Source organism: Ursus americanus, chromosome 13 (genome assembly GCF_024610735.1).
Source record: "Ursus americanus isolate L20-20 chromosome 13, mUrsAme1.1.p, whole genome shotgun sequence".
Lineage (NCBI taxonomy): Eukaryota > Metazoa > Chordata > Mammalia > Carnivora > Ursidae > Ursus > Ursus americanus.
Genome location: NC_142139.1, coordinates 41,821,044 through 41,839,879, shown reverse-complemented (window position 1 = coordinate 41,839,879; position 18,836 = coordinate 41,821,044). Strand labels below are relative to the sequence as shown.

The window sequence follows — 18,836 nt, the reverse complement described above, 5'->3', positions numbered from 1 at the left end:
GTTCAAGCAAGGGAAAATGGGCGTAAATTAATGCGAAAGAATGAGACAAGTGTTTCTGTATCTGTTCCTGAAAAATCCTCATGTTCTGCAATTAAACACACACTTGTCAGTTTAAAATTTACTTTATGTAAGCATTTACAATTACCTGTATCCAAATAAGGCTGTCTCCTGAATGTAATATATACATATTTACTGCCGAATCATCTGTCCAAAAGAATCAGAACAATGAGATTAAAACAAAGGGCCATCTCCTTCTCACACCTTAATATAGTAGTTAAAATACCATATTACACATTTCTATACAAAATGTGACTCATTTTTCTACACTACAATTGAAACTGGGAGCTATTTTCTGTTGGGTATTCTTCTAAGTCATAAGAAAAAAGACCCATACAAAAAAGACTGACCTACCAATATAGGATTTCTAAATGATGATGAGCTAGCAGGGGAGAAGTTCTGAGTTTAGGGTCCTACTGTAACTCCTCCGGCCGAAGCAAACCCACTGGACAGCTTTAAAAAAGCTATGTCCTCCTGTTGATTACACAGCCCCTCATTTCCTTATTTAGATGATCCTATTTGAGGAAAAACAGAACCCTGGGATCTCAAAGCAGAGCCTTCCTTTTAACCTGCACCAAAAGTGCTCCCCATGGGACAGGGGTGTTCTCTACGTTGTTGTCTACTTGGCCTTTCTGAGAATCACCAAAACTATGAACCCAAGGACAGGGCAGCTCTCCTGCTGAACCATTACTACTATAACCAATTCTGGGGAATGGAAAGTCAATGATGCTTCACCAACAATTAAGACTCCCAAATAAAATTATACTTTGTTACCAATTCTTTCTCTGAATATGAATGATATGAATATGATATGAATATGAAATGAATATGATATGAGGCATACGTGCAAGTACATATATAATATATGTACTTATATGTGTATATATATATACCATATACATACGCATACATACATATATACCAGAACAGTCTTGCTAACCAATGGATAATAGCAAACCCTACATTATAAATGTCACGGACCACAGAATATATGTTGCCTACCAAAGTTCTTAGAAACTTAAACTGATGCACCAGGTAGTTTCTGGTACACGGGGCACACATTTTCAAAGACAAAATTCATAGAAATGAACACTAAAATTCACGCTACCCTAACTTGCCAGGCATCCAGGAAGAGCCAGCACCCAATCAACTATTAAAAGTACAAAACATGATTTAACTGAGCTTCTGCAAATCAGTAACAATGGAACAAGGGACACAAGACTTAAAATACTCTGTGAATGTTTATATTAGATTGTTGTGCCCATTTAACTTGTTTACTATCTCCAGAATGCCAAGAAAAATTATTCCCAAGGAAACTCAGAATGGTTCATGGTTGCCACTTAATTTACTCCAAAATAATACAGCCTTAACTAGCGACTACAGATTGAGAACCAGTTACTGTTTCAATCTCTTCATAATGAAAGTAAAGGCTCTTTGTCTTTGCATTGCAATGATACAATCACAAGTCAATGCTGTAAGAATGATGATGCAGGTTAATCAAATATATCATAATAAACATTTTAAAACATTCCACCTTACCTGAGGTCTCAGATTTATCTGTAGCTACATAAATAATAGAAAGATGATCTAACAAATCTTGTGTGTTTTCTTCAAATTCTTTTGAGGAGTTTTCCATGGTTACAATTATGCTCATTTGTAGCCGCAAAACATCGTCAGATTCCATATAACAACTCTGAGATTGGAGGGATGGAAAAAAAGGGAAAAGCTCAAAAAAAAAAAAAAAATCATGCCAACTTTGTGACTGCAAATCTTAGAAAAAGACAAGCACTATGTATGGCAAGGGCATGTATATTTCTGAAAGCAGAATGTGTCATTTTATTTTTGATTTCCAAGCCAAGAGGCTGGAAAGGAAGGATAAAAACACTGAATCTTTTATTTTACCTTTAATTGCTGACACACTTTATTATGTAAACTGCATTCCAGCTGCACTTGCAAGAGGCTAGTATTAGTGGTTTCTGCCTAAAAGAAGGAAAAAGGGGGGAAAATACTTAGAAGAGGCAAGAAGTTCATCTTGTATTCGAAGGAAATGATCTATCATTTATTCAGGACATTCATTCATTCATTCATGTAATACATACTTGAGTATCTGCTAAATGCTGGGTTCTAGTAGCTGGAAATAAACATGAGTAAGACGGGAAGATCTGTCAGTGAGCTTACATTCTAACGGAAATCATAAGCTCTCCCTTGGGCAACATGAAAATTCCTATTATGGCAGTAAGGAGATAAATATGTTCTAAATATACACAGGAACACTGTAGTTTGGCATTTCTTATACTTTTTGAACAGTCTGTTTCAACACAGGAGTCTTTCATTTCAAAGTAGGTTCACCTAGTAATAGCTAATTAACTGTTCTTATGTCTGCCCTCCATTAGTAGAATGACGTTAGAAGTGGTGACAAAACACTCAGAGAGGTCTAAAATTCCACCGGCCATCATTATCATTTTTAATATGTGAAAGAGCTATGGATGGAAGAGACCAAAGTAAATGAAGAGAATGCAGGATTTCGTCAAGTTCAAAGATCTTAACAGCCACATGGGCTGATAACTGGCATATCGTTAAGAGGAGGAAACGCAAACCCCAATCCAGGAACACAGCCATTTGGGGGGGGGAGGATGGGGGCTGCCTACAGTGAAGGCGCAGGGAAGTCAGGTAGGGAGGCATGTAAACCCAAACAACCTAAGCTGGGGGAGTTCCTTTTTTGTTCAGTTTGATGTGTCTGGCATAGTGATTATAAAATTAAAAAAGGCACTCGACTTGGCAGCCACAGTCAGGACACCAGGAAATCTCAGTACGGTAAGAAGGCATTCCCCAAACCCTTGGCTGACTTAATTGTGGGTAAGCATTTATCCACTCCAGGAAGACTTAGTATTGAGTAGAACTGCACCACAGTGGTGTTTAATTTGTTAGATTTAAGAATTACCTAAGTACATTACGTTAAAAACATTTTTAACTACTGCTATTGTCATTCAGCAATTAAAGTACCAAAATTGGAATAAAATACAATGCATTTTAAAATGCAGTAAAGATTGTTTAGAAGTTTAATCAAGCTTGTAAATGGGACCAAATATTAACCAAAAACTCTTTTAAAAAGTAATTGCTAGATCTGCCAGACTTAAACAGAACAATACCATTTGTAAACTGAACCTAAAATCTTAAGGAAGAACTAAGAACTAGATTTCTGAATTTATCTTTCTGTTAAGGAGTCCCACCATCAAAGACATTAAAAAAAAATTTTTTTTTTTTAGAAAAGCCCACTACTCTCTGAAATTGCTTTAACCAAAGTTATAAATGACCTCCTTATACCCCAATCCAATAGACACTTTTCGTTTTGCCCAACTCTTCTGCCAATTTAACCCCATTATCCCTTTGTGCTTCTCTTGGCTCTCCTCCTTCCTCTTTGGCTCCTCCTTTGTGGCTCTTCCCCCTCTCCTCTCAAGATAGAGTTATTCTGTCTTTTGCCCTCTTCACTCTCTCTCTCTAGGGAAGAGACACTGAAGCTGCCTACACTTCTGTCTCCAGCTCAGACCTCTCCACATACCCATGTCCAGCTGATGGGCGGGCAGCCTCCTGAGTGCTCACACTCACCCAGACAGCTACCCTTGCTGTGCGTGTCGTCCTGGCGCCATTATTCATATAGTTATTCATGAGAGAAACCTGCAAACCAACTTCACTCCACCCCACCTCCTCAATTACCCTTCTCAAACAAACCCATAACCAAGTTATACTGACCCCATCTCCTTAGTACCTTTGAATCCATTCACTTCTCTTCCTTCCTAATATCCTGGAGATCAGAGGTCAGCAAACTATGCCCATGAGCCAAATCCAGCCCACTGCCTGTGTTCTTAAATAATGTTTTATTGGAACCCAGCTATGTTCATTCCTTTGTGTATTGTCTATGGCTACTTTCATGCTACAACTACAGAGATGAGTACTTAAACCACGGAGATCACATGGCCTGCAAAGCCAAAATTTACTCTTTAGGACTTTACAGAAAAGTTGAGGGATGCTTGTCCTCGTGGGAGGGAGGAGGAGGGGGAGAGAGGCTATTCCCCCTTCTCTCCCCCCACACCGTGTCCACCTCTGCCCTCTCCATTCCAGTCTCCACCTTGCAACAAGAGTTTACAAATATGCAAATCAGGTGACACCAGTATCTGCTCAAAACCATTCAAAGACCACATCCTTCACTACAGCTTCAAAACTCAGGCATCTGTCCAGTCTCTACCTCCTTATTTATGCTCCAGCCTCACTGGTCTACTTTCTGCTCTGCTCTGACTGTATGTATTCTTCTGCTGTGAATTCACAACCCCAAATCCTCTATCTAGCTAAACCTTCGTGTCCAGCTTAAACATCCCCTTCACCTTGGTTTTCCCTGACAGCTGGGGTAACTGCCCATTACTTACACCCACAGCACATTTCCCTGACCTTCCTTAACATTCCTCATTATAATATAACAACCTGCTCAAGGTCTGTCTTCCCCCAGAAGACTGTAAGCCCCTTGTTTGATGCTTTTACCACAATGCCTACCACTTAATGCAATATGCAATTAGTGAGTGAAGAGAAGCGAGCACACACCATAGATTCTTGCTTGAAAAAGGCAAGCTTGAAACCGGCAAGAAACTAAAAATAACAAACAATGGCTATTAAAAAAAAAAAAAAAAAAAAGAATATACCAAAACCTGTCACTTGACCTGTACTTCTAACCTAAAACTTAAAAAAAAAAAGTTTAAAGAAAAACCCATATCAACACATTTTCAACATACGGATTTATAACAGTTATGATTTTTGAAAATTTACAGCAATTCAACTATAGGCCTTAACCTCACAAGGTAATTCTCTTACCTGAAATATTTCTTTAAATGTTGAAATGTTATAAGTTCAAAATTGTGATTTTTGAACACAATTAAACAATCCAATTTGCACAGTGATTTGATGTAATATAAAGCCCAGTATTTTGTCATTCTTGGTAAGTTTCTAGATGAATTTATAATTTACCATTTTAAGTAAAATTCCTCTCTGGAAGCATAACAAAAATAAACTATATTGTTTCATTTGTTGTAGAACATTTCAGAGTCCCACAAGGGGGAGTCCCAGCACCTCCAAACCGTCCCTGAAGCAGGCCAATTTTTCTCAAAGAGCAATCTGAACGTTCATGTCCTTATCAAAAGAACAAAACTATTGTGATCTTGACTTAAGAAAGTGAACTATAACCAAAACATGGGGCAACCACACACACACACACACACACACACACACACACACACACACGGATTAAATTCTCTCTGAAAGGGCCCCAGCTGAGCACGTTTGTTACGACGGTGGGACATCCCCTCATCCAAGAGTGTGCCTGGGCAGGATATAAAAGGAAAACGGAAACCTACTTCTCTACTTTTCAAACCCCCCAAACCACTTTAACAAATTAGTTCGTAAATTTTACAGCTAGAAAATAAAATAATTTCTTGGTGGTTTCCACATGAAGTATATGGTATTATTCCCTTGTAGAAGCTGGGGGGAAATGTGGTTTGGTGGGGTTAAATGACTTATCAAAGGTCCTAAGTTTAGCTAGTGGAAACCAGAATAAAAAATAGCACGTCTTTTAACACAAGTCAGTACTTTTTTCTAAGTAAATCAGAACAGACCAAGTCTACTTCTCCTTAATTTAAAAGCTGGAAAGTTCTTCGCCATGGAAACACGTATTAGAAAACGCTACCAGGAGATAATGCAATCGTCCAGAAAAACGGCAGCGTTAAAAACCCCCTTTTGTAACGGCTTATATTCCCATGGTTTTGTGTTATGACTCTAGTTAACTGGATCTAAGAGAGAAGAAATCACCTAGTTCTCTTCTTGCTAAGAAACTGGTCTTTGTGCAGCAGGCCTGGGCAGAGTGTGATTTGGGGGGATAGTGTTCAAGTAAAGAGGAAAGGAAATGACTGACTTCAAGTCCTACCATCTTAGAGGACTTCCACTAACAAGAATAAACCAATATCCTAACAAAAGTATATGAGACTCTGTAATATATTGATCCAGACAGAATGATCAAGAGCCTTGAAATTAGGGCATCTGCAGTAATGACCACCAGAGAAACCTTGCATTTAAGGAATATTTAAGGAATATATAAAACAATTATAGATAAATTCTAATATTAGGTCTTACTTTTCTCCCCTTCCACAATTTTGGATGCTAACTTTTAAAGGTTCTTTTCCAGGTAAATGTCTTAATGCCAGCACGTGTGTCAGTAGGAACCCAGATTTTGTATAAGCCATGAGACCATTCCAGACAGTGGCCCACACATACTGTGCTAGGGACAATAGGGTCTATACAGCAAATGAGTTTGCATAAAACAGGCACTTTCTTGGGTCCCTTCCACACAACAGCCATGCTCTATAACCAAACTCCTAATTTAGTGTTTCCTGCACAACAGACGGGCTCAGCGGAGTTATTAGTCAGCACTGTGGGGTTGCTTTCACCCTTCAACAGCAACTGGGCTTCAGCCCTCCCCATAACCACTGCCCTGCTAATCCTCAGATACTTAACCACCGAAACAAAATTCACCTACGTTGCCAGACCCCTCGCTACAATATCTGTAAAAACCCAGGAAATGGCTGAAATTCATTTTTCTGTTTTAAGGGAAGAGGGTTTAAAGCACATGTATTGCATTTTCTCTTATTCACATCTTTTTTAGAAAAGGCTTTGCCATTAATTCAAGATGAAACCCCAGCCACAAAACCTTAGGGCCACCCCCTACCCTGCCTAAGACTCAGTTTCCTCTTCGATAAAACAGAATTAGTGAGTTCACAGCCACATTATGAGTCCTAAATGAGATACGCAGGACACAGAGTAGACCTTCCGAAGGGGGTGTTATTGTTTTTAGTTGTTCATTCACAATTAATGCACTTAACAAATAACTTAAATGCTTTGGGGAAGCATTTTTCCTACATCAAAGTTGTAAGATAGGAAACTCCTCTTCCACACTCCTTTGGTTTCTAAGAGAAGAGGGTTGTTGTTATTGTTGTTGTTTCTTAAACACTTCAAATTCTTTCTGTCTTGTTTCACATTTGGTTCAGAACCCACAAAAAGAGAGAAGAGCCATTTGTTGCCCACAACCTTCCACCCTCCTGAATTGTGCCAGAAACCCTGAAAGACAGACAAAAAGCAATGTAGAGAACAAGTTAACACTTAGACACGTGACTTTTCGTTGGACCAAGCGACAGTGGCTTATATTGTGCAACACTCTGGCTTTGGCACTCGGGGAGCTGGCTTTTAACTGTTACAAGCTGGGCGGGCAGTTCAGGAGAGCCTTGTGGGATTTTCACCTTGGTAGGTCATGTAGCATATGGTGGCTTTATCCAAAGGCAAGCAGCTATTTTTAGACAACTGGATGCTGCTGGGCCTTAAGCAAATGGCAAGTGGGTCCTGAAGGCCTGGCTCAGGCCTTGACCCTGGGCCCAGGCTCGGCAAAAGTTCAGGATTTGTGACGCAGGCGGTGGTAGCTTGACCTTGAGCAATGTGGGCATAGCTTTTACCTAAACAGGCATAACCACAGCAAAAAATCAACCATGGCTATGGAAGAAAGGCTGATGTGGTGGGAAACAGTATGGTGGTTCCTCAAAAAATATCATACATGGAATTACTGAATGATCCAGTAATTCTACTTCTAGGTATATACCCAAAAGTGATAGGAGGGATTCGAACAGATATTTGTACACCCAAATCCATAGCAGCATTATACACAGTAGTCAAAAGTACAAACAACCCGAAATCCATCCATGATCGAATGAATAAACAAAACATGGTGTATTCATACAATGGAATGTTATTCGGTCCTAAAAGAGAAGGAAGTTCTGACACATATACTACAACACGGATGGACCCTGAAAACATTATAACAGAGTAAAATACACCAGACACAAAAGGACAAATATTCTGTGATTCCACTTATATGAGGGGGCCCCAGAATAGTCAAATTCATAGAGACAGAAAACAGAATAATGGTCATGGGAGACTGAGAGGAGAGGTTAATGGGGTGTTGTTACGTAGTGGGTAGAAGTTTCAGTTGGGGAAGATGAGAAAGTTCTAGAATGGATGGTGGTAATGATTGCATGACAGTGTGAATGTACTTCATGCCACTCAACTGCACACTTAAAACGGTAGCTTATGGTGTATATGCTTCCCCACTAGAAAAGGAAAGGAAAGGGGAGAAGGAAAAAGGAAAAGGAAAAGATGTCCTGGTCAAGGCTCCCCTCACAATAGAGAGAGCTTCCGGAGCTGGACCATCTGCTTTTATAGTCAGATCTCGAAGAAACTCTTGGGTCCAGTTCCATGCAGACAGTACAGACAGGTTGCTCTGAATTCTGTTCCTTTTTTATGCATTATCTTCATGGCGGAGAGCTGGAACTATGAAAGAGTCTAGCTTAAATTCATGTGGGCTGGTCCACAGACTCAGAAGTTCCTCCCCAACTCACTAGCTCTAGGTTTATTAATCATCTAAATGCTAACCGCTGCTTTAGATGCTCAAGATCCAAAATGACAGATACCCAGAGAGATGGCAGATTCTGCAGATAAAGCAGCAAGAAGCCTGTAAGATAGAAGATACGCTCTCAGCTCGGGTTGAGGCAGAGAAGCAATTCGACGGAATTACTGCATGCAGAAAGAAAACAAACACTAAGGTCTGTCCTTGGAACAATCCAGTTCACCCTGGACATCAGAGGTGTTAGAAGGTTAGGGAAACATGGTTTAGTCTTCCTCTCAGAGCAAGATGAACTGAAAACAGAACAAAAAAGACAGACTGACGAAGCAGGAGGAAGAGAGGGCTCCCCTTAACAGAAAGACTAACCTCTTAGAGAACTAGACAAAACTTGAATGAGAAAACAAGACCTCAAAGGTCCAGCTCAACAGACAAACAGAGAGATGGAGATAGCCTGGTAGCTAACTGAAATGAGGGAGACAGATCTTTGTGCTCCCTGGAGCTTTAAAAAAATGGAATAAAAGAAGAAAAGCGAGACCTCTGCAGACAGGAATTGTTCCCTCCGAAGGAACCAGGCTTCCATTACAGGAGTTATGGAGAAACACACTTCTAAAGCCAGGTACAGAATCCACAGCCACTGAGGATTGAGACACCTATCCCCAGGACTACTACCTAAGACCTGGACAGGTTCAGGGGTGCAGGGGACAGGCAGATCAGAGCAGAATGTTCCGAGCATGTAAGGTAGAGACACAGTTACTCCCCGTGCCCTGGGGGAACATGTTTGAGAAGTTTATAGAAGCAGGACTCAGTCTAAGAGAAGGCACAGCAAGAAGCGGAAACCCATTAAAGGGGAACCGGGCAAGACTCTGGAGACAGACTGACCCCAGGCCCGATTTAGATGTTGGTATGATAGGAAAGCATCTCCTGTGGAAGACTCAACACAGGGAAGAGAAGATTTGTTTGAACAACAGATGCTTTCAGCAGACCCAGAACTTATTGATTTTAATCTCTTTTCCTTTAGGAGAACTCACAAGAAAATATCTAGAGGAACATCTAGAAGGGGGAATATATATATATATAAGATCCCCATCAAAAAGAATAAGAAAAGAAAAAAAGGACTGAACCAATTCCCAAAAACAGTAGCAGCTTTACAGGTGTTAGAGAAAGAAAAAGACCAACAAAAGAATCTGGTTAAATGGCTAGACACTCAACTGAGCCGTTCTGGGAGGAAGAGGGGCCAGGAGAAGCCAAGCACATCCTGGAGGCATAGCCCACAACTGCAGAGAAAGAAGGGCACACTCACAACCTGAAGGGAACAGTGAGTGGCTCACGGCCAACGTGCTATCCCCACCAGGCCCTAAGCTTCCCAAATGTCAACAGCAGCTCCCCTCCAAGAATCTGCTGAGAACAATGCTTCACTTGAAACAGGCGGGCTAAAAGGGAAAAGCCTTCTCTAAGAAGTAGGTTCCAGAAGGCTAAGTGAGTCTACCACAGGGAGCCATGGAAACCAGGGTGTGCACAGATCCCAGTGCCCCTGCCCAGGCACTGCAGCCGCTCCAGCCTCAACACGGTGTCCACACCATTCAGCACAGACATGCCAGAAATAAGGGCTCTGTTGCAGGAAAGAGAACAAAGACACACCCATGACAGGCGGCCACCATTGCCAAGTGCTCCCTCGGAGGGAAGACCAGAGCGCCTCAGGGGCTACCTCCTGAGAGGAGCTGGTCTGTTCAAGGGGTGCTTCCCCAAGCCCCCCGAGGTCCCAAGGCAGCCTCCTGATAGGCAATCTCTCCCCGCTGAATTTAACTGCAAAGGTCTTAGAATCAAAACAACTGGCATAAACTAAAGCCAAAACCAAGGTGAAGCATGCTCTCCATCCTCCATCCCTCTTTTTTGGCAAAAATCAAGTGCTGGAAATAATTCTGCCTAGGATTAGTCCCTTGAGGGCTGGGATGGGAAGCATGTTTTCCAAATCTAGTGGATAAAGGCTGATATCTGATATTCTTGTGTGTCTTAAGATTCTAGACTCAAGTGAGAATCAAAAGAAATTTGATACTTTTTAAGATTTTTTTTTAAGTAATCTCTACACCCAACGTGGGCCTCGAACTCACAACCCCAAGAATAAGAGTTTCATTCTCTACCGACTGAGCCAGCCAGGTACCCCGAGTGGCTTTATATTAAGCCAATGTAACTTGGGGAAGCCTCACGCATTCTCGCGAGAGCGAGCCCCAAGCCGTAGCTGCTGAAGGCTCCCCAGCTCACACAGGCATGGACAACCTCTCGGGCTAAGACCAAAAAAATAAGAAACTGGGGAGGGCTTCAAATTCTTTTAATGTTAACTCACAAACCAAGATAATTTGATATGGGACTATAGCCTTGAACTTTCACATCTTGCCAGAGGACTGAATCTCTGAATTTAAAAATTCTCCAAGAGTTTCACAATAGGAGGTTTATAGTCAAAAAAAAATTTTTTTAAGTGATGAATACGTTTTAGTTAGGTGCCAGGTACTAGTTCTAAGCACTTTACAAGCATGAATTTAGTCAACAGCTACAGCAATGCTACGAAGTAGTGCTATGATTATTTATTTTATAGATAAACTGAGACACAAAGAAGTTAGGTAAGTTGGCCAAGGTCACTCAGAGGTAACCGAGATTTTTACCCAGGTGGTGTGGTTTTAGAATTCACCTTCTTATTCACGACACTATATATATATATCTATGATGGGGCACATTTACATGGCTGGTATTTTTTTTATTGGAGTATCTTAACTCTGTTATTTGATCCCACTGCAAAAACTCTGATCAGTTGTATTGGATATCATACTTGAAAAGAATTCGGAATGGGAAACAGATGAGGACATGAACTTTCAACCTTGACTGCAGTGTGCCTTTGGAACAGATTATTAATGAACTATTCTAATCTATCTCAGAGCCTTCTAGGGACAAACTCAACAATGCTCCCCAACAGTCTGAGAAGGATCAAAGAATTGGGGGTTTGGTTCCAGTGGGAGGAGGAACAAACTAAGGACAGGGGGAGCATGGTTGCCAGGAATCTGCTGATCTCCTTGCCAGAGGAAGGAGGAACCCGATCTTGATAACAGGTAAGCCCAATGCGTCACAGGTACAAAAACTGAGGAGTGTTACAAGGAAAGGACTCTCTTTCCCTAAATTCACCTGTCCTTTTGCCCCACAAGTCTTCCTCTCCCCTTGGAGATAGAGGCGGTTGCCTGACAGAGGGTAACAGACCATGATACTGTGCTGTAGACAGGGTGGAGAAGGGTAGGGGCTCACGGAGCAGCTGGTTTCTTTCCTCTCTACTCTCAAGAAGGGTGTCTGTCCTTCAGACTCAAACCCCCCTTCTGACGGGCCATCCCATGATCTACCCCAGGGGACAGACAGTTAGTAACCAGCTCTCTGACCTCAGCTGATACACAAGAATGTGGCTTATCAGCAATATGACGGTGGCATTTTCGTTCCCTGACTCCTCATTGTTTTTTTTTGTTTTTTAAGTATTATCCACACCAGGCACGGAGCCCAATGCGGGGCTTGAACTCACGACCCTGAGATCAAGACCTGAGCTGAAATCAAAAGTCAGACAAAACTTACTGAGCCACTCAGGCACCACCCCTAACTCCTATTTCTTATATGTCCACTAGTTTAGAACTTGGCCAGGAATACAGGCGTTATTTATTGGGCATCTTCAAATACCCCAATAAAATTTTCTAGAATATTCTAACGAATGAATGTTTGAAAGAAGTTAAAAAAGATTCATGTCTCATAAGTTCATAAATAGTTGAGATTATAGTTTCTTCCTTTGAAGATCATTTATTCAATTATCAAGCATTTATTTACCGCATGTTATATGGCCAGACTATGCTGGGTAATAAGAAAACAAATACTGGCTAAGACAGGATTCCTGCTCTTGAGGAGCTTATAATCTTGGCAAAAGGAAAATACACATTTAAAAACAAAAGCTTTTGCATACTGTATTTACTATACAGTAAATATATAAAAGCCCTCTTGGGCTTTTCCATAAAGAGCTAGTCAATTCTCATGGGAGGCAGAAAAGAAACAAGGTAAGCACTGAGTTAAAGGATGGACCAGGAAACTGCTCTCCAAGAACACTGTTCTCTCCTGCCAAGAGAACAGAGATTTTAGAGAAGCAACAGGGGGAAGAAAGATGGGGGGGGGGGCGGGGAACGGGATGGACTCCCTGCTCTGTTGAACAGAAGGAAGAGACACCCACCCCCACACATCTAGGCCATTTGTCTCTCCAGTCTTTCCCATGCTTCTTTTCTTCCTTCCACTCACCAGCCCCCTTTTCTCCACTTCCCACGGTCCCATCCCCTTGAATCATCCTCATTGGAATGAGATGAAAAAGAGAAAATTAAGCAATTTCTTTGCTTTTTTTCAATTCCTTTCTTTTAAAAGCCATATTCATTCATGCAAATGTTCCTCCCTCTGCTTCCTATATGTACTATTTTCTATAGCACTGTATTCATTATTGATATACTAGTAGCCTTTGTCCTTCTCTTAATGTCCAGTATTAACTTAAAAATGCACATATCACTTATGAAGATTCTTTTTTCAAAAAATAAAAACAAATTAAAAAATAAAAGCCATATTCAGAGAGGCAGGTATGCCGAAAAAATTAGGTAATGGCACATATCTTTACCTAACACACAGTAATACTTTCCAGAGTCTGACACTATCATTTTTATGTGTAAAAAAAAAACAAAAACAAAAACTTTTATCATGCACAGAAACGGTATTAAATACATTATTGATTACACACGGATTTGTAGGAATTCTCAGCTATCACATTCAGAAAATCTGTTTCTTTCATTTAATTAATTACGGAAGCCCATCAAGAAAATAGGACAGCTAGAGAGGTCAAAGAACTTTCCCCGTTCTCTATCTTCCATCTCCAAATCCTAGACCAGACTCTTGCAGCTTATCTGTTAGTGAGAAATGTGCCCCCTTTCTCTTCTGTTGAACTGCGATTGAAGAAACTTTCCTTGGTTCCCTCCCTATACGGATTTTACAGCTTCCCTTTCAGATCGCCACCCTAAATTGACAGGGATCAGCACCTCAGGAGGCAAGAAGCAGGAAAGCAACCCGGAGCACCTTCCCCCAGCCTGGCAGGCACAGGGCTCCAGGCAGCCCTTGCCTGACACCTGTCCCGGGCAGGCAGGCACAAGGGCCTGACATCACCACTCCAAAAGCAAGGGCTGTGCCAATCTGAAAAGGTTAGGAACTCCTGGTCTGAAGTGCATTAGATATCACACAGCTCACCCAGAGAGAATCTCTCCTTCACACCATCCAGCCACGCTAGACTGTGGTGGGGGAGGGGAACCCTCATCATATGCAGGCACACATAGAAAATACACTGAGAGCAGATGACAAAGTGTTAGTCCTGGTTCTCGCTGCCAAGTGTGACCCTAGTCTTGGGACTTATGTCTAATTTTTCACTCCTCTGGTTTGCCACGTTATCTTATGATTACATTGTAATTGTTTATAACCACGATCTCACTTTTTGATAATTTGGTAATATGATACCATGTTAGGACACACAGACACACCTTTACTTGGTGAGACTGTGTGTCATGGGCTTTCCTCTCACTTCAACACTTCTCTGGGTTGTCCGCTTTGACTTATCATTTTATTTTTTAACAATAAACATTATTTTACAATGATACTAATTAACAGTAACTTAAATTCTTGTAAGTCTCTGAGACAAGCCTATTGCGACAGTGAGACTCTATGCCAGACTCTGAGACAATGCCAGTTTCAAATATTGTTTGAATTATGCCCAAATAAACCACTGAAACACTCCTCAAGTCTCAATGGTTTAGAACCAAAATAGCACTGTAAAAAACTTCAAAAATAAAAACTTTCACTTTTCACAAGCCTAATACAACTGTATTTTGTATATTGCATCCCACCATACATTTTACAGTTACAATCATCAAGTATAGTCTAGCTTATATTCTACTATTCACTTGTCAGATTAAGCATCATAATTATAACTTGGAAGAACTACTTAATAGTCTACCATACTGATGTAATCAAATTCATTAAATCCCTTTCCTACTGCTGAGGCTTTAAGCTGTTTCTATTGTTTTAGTGCCATTATAAAAATGTGACCAAAAAAACCCAACACATTTTATTTGCTATTTGTTCTTTGTGGACCATGAATTTCTAAATCAAAAGATATGAAAGTCATCACGACACTTTCTATATATGGAGAAAATCTGACAGCAGACTGAGCTGCACTACCGCTCCCAGCTCTGCTCTCAGCCTCCACCAAGTAACTTAAACTCCGAGTCTCATCTACAATTTCTAAAATAAGAATATTACCACCTGCCCTGGTAGTAAATCTAGTGAAGGTCAACGTGGCTGATGTGAAAAGGTGAGGTCATACAAATCTTACATAGAACAATAGGTAGATAAGCTATTTGGGGATGTCAACTCAGATGCCCACTGACTCACCTATCTATTAAAAAGTCCAGGGGCCCTCAGTGTACTAAACACTAAAGTGATGTTGAGATTATAAAAATGAAAAGGAAACAGGCCCTGTCCGAGACAGCTTCATGGCAGAGCACAGGAGGGAGACGACACAGGACCCCAAATGTTCGAGCAGGGACCTGAACCAAGTGCCAGGGGGCCCAGAGCATGGACTCACCTGGGACCCTGGGAAAGCTGCAGAGATGATAGCTGAACTGGGTCTCAAAGGATGGAATGAGAAGGATCGTGAGAGTTAGAGGGGGGTGAAAGCTTATGAAAGTAAGGCAGTATGTAAGAAGGGATGGCCTGTTCTGACAGCGAGTGGTTTTGGAGGCCAGAGTGGAGAAGAGAGGGGTGGGACATCTGAGGCCAGAGAGGAAGCTGGAGCAGGTCCAAGAGCCTCCTACACCAAGCTCCGGGACCCAGCTAGTACGGAAACTGGGGAAGCAGTGAGCGGCGGTGTTCTGGAGGACGTCAGAGCAGCAGTGTGACACATGGATTGCAGCAGAGAATGACTAGAATAAGCCAAGGGCCAAAAAATGACAAGACTACAACAAAAGTGGAGGAACCTCAAACTCTCACTCGGACCCATTCTAATAGTGACTTCTCATCCGCTAGGAACCCTCACTTCATAAAAGGCAAAACAAATGAAAAAGGGCCAGATGAAAAGGTTTAAAAAGTAAAAAGCAATCTCAAGTCCGCATGTTCCCCTACTTTCTTCCTAAGAGCAGGGGCCTGATGTAATCAAATGTGCAGCAGACAGACAGAAACCTATACCCTCCTCCCCACCGAACTCAGCGGCCACACAACACACAGGGCCAGCAAGAATCTAGATAGAAGATGAATCACACACACACACTTCTGTTTCCAAAAGAAGAGAGTGAGCCATTTCACTGATTCAACTGAGCAGGAAAAATGCAGAAGTCAGATACCAACGGGTAAAAGACATAAACAAAAGGACCAAAATGAGCCCATACTGCAAAAAAATGAGATCACAATTGTCCACTGACACCCTAGTTTATTCCATGAGATAGACACATTCTTTGTTATTCCAAGAAACAAACTGTATCTTAAACCTAGGATATTTATATTAAAAGGGCAGAAGCAGGGGTGCCCAGGTGGCACAGTTGGTTAAGTGTCCAATTCTTGGTTTCAGCTCAGGTCATGATCTCAGAGTCGTGAGATCGAGCCCCACATTGGGCTCTGCACTCTGCATGGAGTCTGCTTGTGGATTCTCTCTCTCTGTCTCTCCCCCTCTGCCTCTTCCCACTGCACTGTCTCACCCTCTCTAAAATAAATAAATCTTCAAAAAAAAAAAAAAAAGGGCAGAAACAGTTATGATCTATATGACATTACACATGTGAACACTGTTTTTCCCCTACTAGTAGAGAGAAAATCAAATAAAATGGACTATAATCTGTTTGACCACTTGTCCTAAATATATGCTCTTTTAGTAAAGGAGGATAAAATACCAAATAATGCCCTTTTCAGAGTGCTTTAATAAAGTTATACTCTGGAGGTTAAGCTCCTCCGTACTTGATGCTTTACAGACGCTCATTTAATGCTTCCAACAAAAGGCAGTGTGGCTCAGTGGAAATACCCCAGGCTCGGAAAAACACAGACAGAGGTTTATATTGGCTTTTTGATCTCATACAATAATTAATTTTTCATCCTGCTTGTATCCCTACAATAAATCCATAATTTCTGAGCATTACTTAAACCTGACTTTTGTCACAGCTATCTGAATCGTATTTATTTATTTACTTACTTACTTGCCTACTTCTTTATTTGTACGCTCCATGTCCAGCGTGGAGCCTAATGTGGGGCTTGAACTCAGCACCATGAGACCTGAGCTGAAATCAAGGGTCGGACACTTAACCCACTGAGCCACCCAGCTGCCCCTGCTATCTGAATCTTTTAATAGTTTCAGGAGAAGAACACCAGCTGCTGCCACAGTATATTCACATGAGGTATGTGCAGTAAGCTGCAAGGGTACATGAGCTCAGGTGCTCTGATTGCAGAGCAGTTCTAGCAGCTACCTCAGGAAGCAATGTTAAGGAAGTGTGAGGAAAGAGCAGTGACAACCCCCTGTATCTGAAAAACTCAATACAGCTAGCTGATCCCCAGTGCAAAGAGCGCCCCTGTCTTCCATTAACATTCACTTCTTCAGATACATATAAAAAGTTTATAAGAATGTGGAGAAAAGGGAACCCTAGTGCACTGTTGGTGGGAATATAAACTGGTGCAGCCCCTCTGGAAACAATACAATCATTCCCCAAAATATTAAAAATAGAACTACCCGACAATCCAGCAATTCCACTTCTGGGTATTTATCCAAAGGAAAGGAAAACACTAACTTGGAAAAATATTTGTACTTTCATGTTCACTGCAGCATTTTATTTTAAGTTGGCTCTATGCCCAGTGTGGAGCCCAACACAGGGCTTGAACTCATGACCCTGAGGTCAAGACCTGAGTGGAGATCAAGAGTTGGACACTTAAGCGACTGAGCCACCCAGGCGCCCACAGCATTTTTTTTATAATGGCCAAGACAGGGAAACAACCTAAGTGTTCATCAATGGATGAATGGATAAGAAAATATGGTACATATATACAATGGAATATTATGCAGTCATAAAAAAGAAAGGAATCCTGCCATTTGCAACGAAATGGATGGGCCCTGAGAGCATTATACTAAGTGAAATAAGACAGAAGTAAACAAATATAATATAATATCACTTATATGTGGACTCTAGGGGGAAAAAAACACACACACACCAACTGTGTGTGTTACACAACTGAACTCAGAGAGAACCGATTCGTGATTGCCAGAGGTGGGAAATGTAGGGGGAGCAGAATGGGTGAAAGTGGTCAGAAGGTATGAACTCCCAGCTATAAAAGAAACAAGTCCTGGAGACGTAATGCACAGCATGGAAGGAAAAATAGTTTATACTCACGTGACTTAACCTGAAGGTTCCAGAATGCTCCCTGCATAGCCCTAATCCTCCTTTAATGACCTATTTATATACCTTTTTCTAGCAACCTCTCTAAAGCCTCCTTGAAACTATGTACATTTTTGTACTTTATAATCTTATTTGGTAAGAATTTCCCTGTTCATCCTGGATGTATAAGATTGACTTTCATGCAGTCATGCCAATGCCCATTAATTGTGCACCTACGATGAGTTCATGAACAAAGATCTCTGCCCTGCGGAGTTGAGGTTCTGAGTGAGCGACAGACATAAGCAGCTTTCATGATTCGTACTCAGCTTCCCAAGCTCTCTAGCCACCCTGGTGACCAAAACCTCGTTCTGCTTCCTTACGTCTGAGTTACAGTGGAGCCAACTGCATCCAGTGTTTCGGGACATACACGTCACAATGCTGTACAAAGGTGCACATCTGTCTCCTGATTGTTGCTGACTTAATGTCTCACGATGGCATGGTGGTGCCTTCCGTGATCATTCTGACAGCTCCAAGTTCTTCCACATTTTGAAGCAGTAGTTTACGGCCATGTTAAAAATGCCATTTCATTTATGTCTCCTCCACACAGCACCTGGCCCACATTTGCAGATCCACGCTCATAGCTTCACAAAATACTCCCGCTGTTTTCCCTTCTCTGATCAGCATCTCTAAAGCTTGGAAAAATCAAGTGGCATCTGCACGTTCTGGAGCCTTCGCCTTTTAGACACTTCAGATTCTGGAATCCGTGGGTGAATCCTTGGGTGCCTGTCTTTGTCTCCTGTTACCTATGTTTAAGCCAGGTAACTTTTTTAATACGCAGTTAAACTGAAATC

The 18,836-nt window shown here is 41.4% G+C and overlaps 1 protein-coding gene across 4 annotated transcripts in view; it reads right to left on the bottom strand.

Moving 5' to 3' along the window:
* The window catches only part of TMEM131L (transmembrane 131 like), a 155,557-nt gene that overhangs the window by 48,274 nt on the left and 88,447 nt on the right, over positions 1-18,836 (bottom strand). For all 4 annotated transcript variants that reach the window (XM_045798786.2, XM_045798787.2, XM_045798788.2 and 1 more), the window contains 3 exons: positions 1,960-2,037; positions 1,597-1,750; positions 146-204 (listed from right to left, as the gene is read on the bottom strand). In XM_045798786.2, the coding sequence (XP_045654742.2) occupies positions 146-204; positions 1,597-1,750; positions 1,960-2,037 (291 nt within the window). The remainder of the gene's footprint in view (positions 1-145; positions 205-1,596; positions 1,751-1,959; positions 2,038-18,836) is intronic.